Source organism: Nannobrachium achirus, assembly GCF_963921795.1.
Source record: "Nannobrachium achirus genome assembly, chromosome: 24".
NCBI classification, from domain to species: Eukaryota; Metazoa; Chordata; class Actinopteri; order Myctophiformes; family Myctophidae; genus Nannobrachium; species Nannobrachium achirus.
The window spans coordinates 6,521,621-6,525,279 of record NC_137831.1 but is presented as its reverse complement, the minus strand read 5'-3'; the positions used below and the strand labels follow the sequence as shown (position 1 = coordinate 6,525,279).

General features: G+C 43.3%; 1 protein-coding gene across 1 annotated transcript; it reads right to left on the bottom strand.

Moving 5' to 3' along the window:
• Window positions 1-646: 646 nt before the first annotated feature.
• On the bottom strand, window positions 647-3,308 carry LOC308279921 (protein NLRC3-like; the record flags this gene model as incomplete). The annotated part of the gene is made up of 3 exons (XM_080720142.1): window positions 647-2,547; window positions 2,761-2,932; window positions 3,048-3,308. The coding sequence occupies 3 exons, from the start codon at window positions 3,306-3,308 to the stop codon at window positions 647-649; spliced, it is 2,334 nt and encodes a 777-aa protein (XP_080576268.1).
• Between the last annotated feature and the right edge of the window lie 351 nt (window positions 3,309-3,659).

Genomic DNA, 3,659 nt, shown 5'->3' with positions numbered 1-3,659 from the left:
CTTCAAGCTAACTTCATCCTCTTCCTGTACATGCACAAAGGAAAGTGTCCTTTCCTTTGTAAAAAAAGTCATGGCTCCAGGGCTTGGGCATGCATTACCAGCATATCTCTATTATTCTCTGGTCACTGGGCGCCCTCTAGTGGTGATAGGCTGGCACTCAATGAGTTAAAAAGATCTAATGCTAATCTAACACTAATGCTAACACCAAAAAAAATCTAACGCTAATCCTAACACCAACCGCTACACAAGGTTGCACACACTTAGCAAGCTGCAGGCACACTTAAAATCTCTTAGAAATTTTCTCTTCTAGTTTGTCATTTATATCTTGTATTATATTAACAATGTTATCATTATTTTACCATTAAGTTGTCATTCCAATTTCATAAAATTCTTTGCAAGTCTATCTGCCAGCAAAATAAATTGTAAATGTTGCTTCTGTTTTCTACAACTCTGTTGTGCATGTATACAAACATAGACTCTCTCTCTCTCTCTCTTTTCAACAATAGAGAAAATAGCATGTCTACAAGCTCACATGCTATTTTCACTATTTGTCATATGAGGAATGCTGAAACGGTTTAATGCTTGAATTATCTTTCCTATAATAGAACAATTATAATATATTAAATGTATCCAGTTATCAGTGCACTTACACTGCTCTACTCGAGGCTTTGACCAGTGGCAGCAGACCCAGAAGAGCCTCCTCTGAAGCTTGGTATTTCTTCAGGTCAAACACATCCAGATCCTTTCCTGATGACAGCAACATGGCAGCTATAGTTGACCACTGAGCAGGAGAGAGTTTCTCTGTGGAGAGACTTCCTGAACTCAGGGACTGTTGGATCTCCTCTTCTAGAGAACGATCATTGAGCTCATTCAGACAGTGGAACAGATTGATGCTTCTCTCTGGAGAGGGATTCTCCCTGATCTTCTTCTTGATGTACTCGACTGTTTCCTGATTGGTCTCATCACTACTTCCTGTCTCTCCCAACAGAATGATGCTCTCTGGAGATGGATTCTCACTGACCTCGACTGATTCCTGATTGTTCTCTCTGATGTACTTGGCTGTTTCCTGATTGGCTTGTGATCTATTTCCTGTCTGTCCCAACAGTCTGTGTAAGAGACTCTGATTGGTCTCCAATGAGAGGCCCAGAAGAAAACGGAGGAACAAGTCCCAGTGTCCATCTTTACTCTGTGAGGCCATGTCTACAGCACTCTGGAAGAGGTGTTTGATCTTAGATTTGCCTCTAAATAGCTTGGACCATGTGGAGGTTGACAGTAGGTTGACACCATCTTTGATGAATCGGACAAAGACATAAAGAGCAGCGAGAAACTCCTGAACACTCAGATGAACAAAGCAGAACACCTCTTTCGTTTCCCCCCCACAATTCACCTCTTTAAATATCTGGGTGAACACTCCTGAGTACACAGCTGCATCTCTGATATTAATGCCACATTCTATCAGGTCTGCTTCATAGAAGATAACGTTGCCTTTCTTCATTTGTTCAAAAGCCAGTTTTGCCAGAGACAGAAGGGCCTTATGGTCTGGTACACAATCAGAATATTTGAACATTTTCTGCTTGGACTGAACATCGATGAAGCGGAGGTACATTGCAGTCTGTGTCTTTGGGAGAGCTCCTTTCTCCTCTGTTTTCAACATGTCCTCCAGAACTAAAGCAGTGATCCAGCAGAATACTGGGATGTGACACATGATGTGGATGCTTCGTGATGTCTTGATGTGTGAGGTGACTGTTCTGGCCTGGTTCTCATCATCACTGAATCTCTTCATGAAGTATTCATCTTTCTGGGGGTCAGTGAAGCCTCTAACCTCTGTCATCCTGTCAACATAATCTCTAGGGATCAGCTCAGCTGCTGCAGGCCGTGTGGTTATCCAGATGCGAGCAGAGGGAAGCAGGTGACCACTGATGAGGTTGGTCAGCAACACATTCACCGAAGTTGGCTTTTTGACATCAGTCCAGATTTTTTGGAAGTGTAGAGGAATCCTAAACTCATCTAACCCATCAAGGATGAAGACAACATTGGATCCTTTCATGCTGGAGATGACTGCTTCCTTGGTTTCACCCAACAGGCGATGAACAAGGTCCACCAAGCTGTAATTCTTCTTCTCCTTCAGCAACAAATTCAGTGCTCGGAAAGTGAAAGGAAATACAAAGTCGATATCCTGGTTGGCTTTGTCTTCTGCCCAGTCCTGAGCGTACTTTTGTGCTAAGACTGTTTTACCGATGCCAGCCACTCCTGTTGTCATCACTGTTCTGATTGGTTCATTTTGTCCAGGTAAAGGCTTAAAGATGTCTTCAAATTTGATTGTTGTTTCTGGTCTGGCTGTTTTCCTGGATGCCGTTTCAATCTTTCTGACCTCGTGTTCTTTATTGACCTCTCCCCTCCCTCCCATTGTGATGAAGAGCTCTGTGAAGATCTTATTCAGAATTGTTGTTGGTTGGTTTGGTTGTTTTGTGTTCCACTCACACAAAGACTGAAACTTCTCCCTCAGATTAGACTTGAGTTGTTGTTTGTACACTGGAGCAAGAGTTTCTAAATGACCAAAGAACAAAGGACACCATTAAGTCCATGTTCTGATAGATGTGGTCATGTGGTCATAGTTAAAAGGGGATCATGTGTCTAAAGCAGAAGCCACTGAACTATACGTCCTATTATCTAAATTATTGATCATGTTTAAACAACAGTTCAATAAAGAGTTTCTTACTGCTCTCATCATATTAAAGATGTTAACAAAGAGGTTCTTACTGCTCTCCAGGATGTCAGTCAGCTTCTCCTTTTTCAGGATCCTCAGGAGTTGCAGTGAGATGTTCAGAACTCCCTCCCTCTGGCTCTCTAAGCATTCTGGGTAATCTGTTGTCAGAAGCCTCTTGAACGTCTCCAGCTCGGTCTCAGATGTGATGACATTCTCCTTAAGCAGCTGAAATGTAAAATCCAATATAAAGGTTCATTACTCTAATTGTCTTCCTAAAGTTATCCATTTCTGCAGTGTTTGTGTGGTTGTGTGTGTGTGTATTGTTCCTCACCCTACTCACCTGTTCGTGTCTGTTTGGTCTGTTGTCCCATCGGGGAGGCCGCTGTTGGGACTCCGGTTCCCTCCAGCGTCCCACTCCTCTGGGACGATGGCCTGTTCCCTGAGGGTGCCCTCTGGGTCTGTGGTCTGTTCTGGCCGGTCCCTGTTGGAACTCTGGATCCCGTCTGGGATGATGGTCCGTTCTTTCAGGGTTCTGTCTGGGCCTAGAAGGCCCCCAGTTCCCCTGGTTCTCTGCTCTCCTGTGGTCTCTTCCGTGATGCATGCTACGTTTCGGACTGGCTTGTCCTTCGTCAGGCAATGGATTCTGTTAAAGAATGATTTGATGTCCCCTGGTCTCCAGTCTTTATGTGCTTGGAGGGGGCGGACTTTTAGTTTCAGTCCTTTGTTTAATTGGTTTGGTGGGTGTGGCTTGTTTGCCTTTGTGTTGTTCTCATTCAATGGAGAGTTGTTTTTCTCTCCTCTTTGTTCTGTCTTTAGAAATGATTTGAGGAGTTCCTAAAGTTTGGAATCTCCTGATAAAATATGATTGAAAGTGATTGGACTATTTGCTAATTCTTTCTTTTTAACTCAGAGGTACTAGCAAAGGTTAGGTTAGGGAGTGAAGACTTCAATA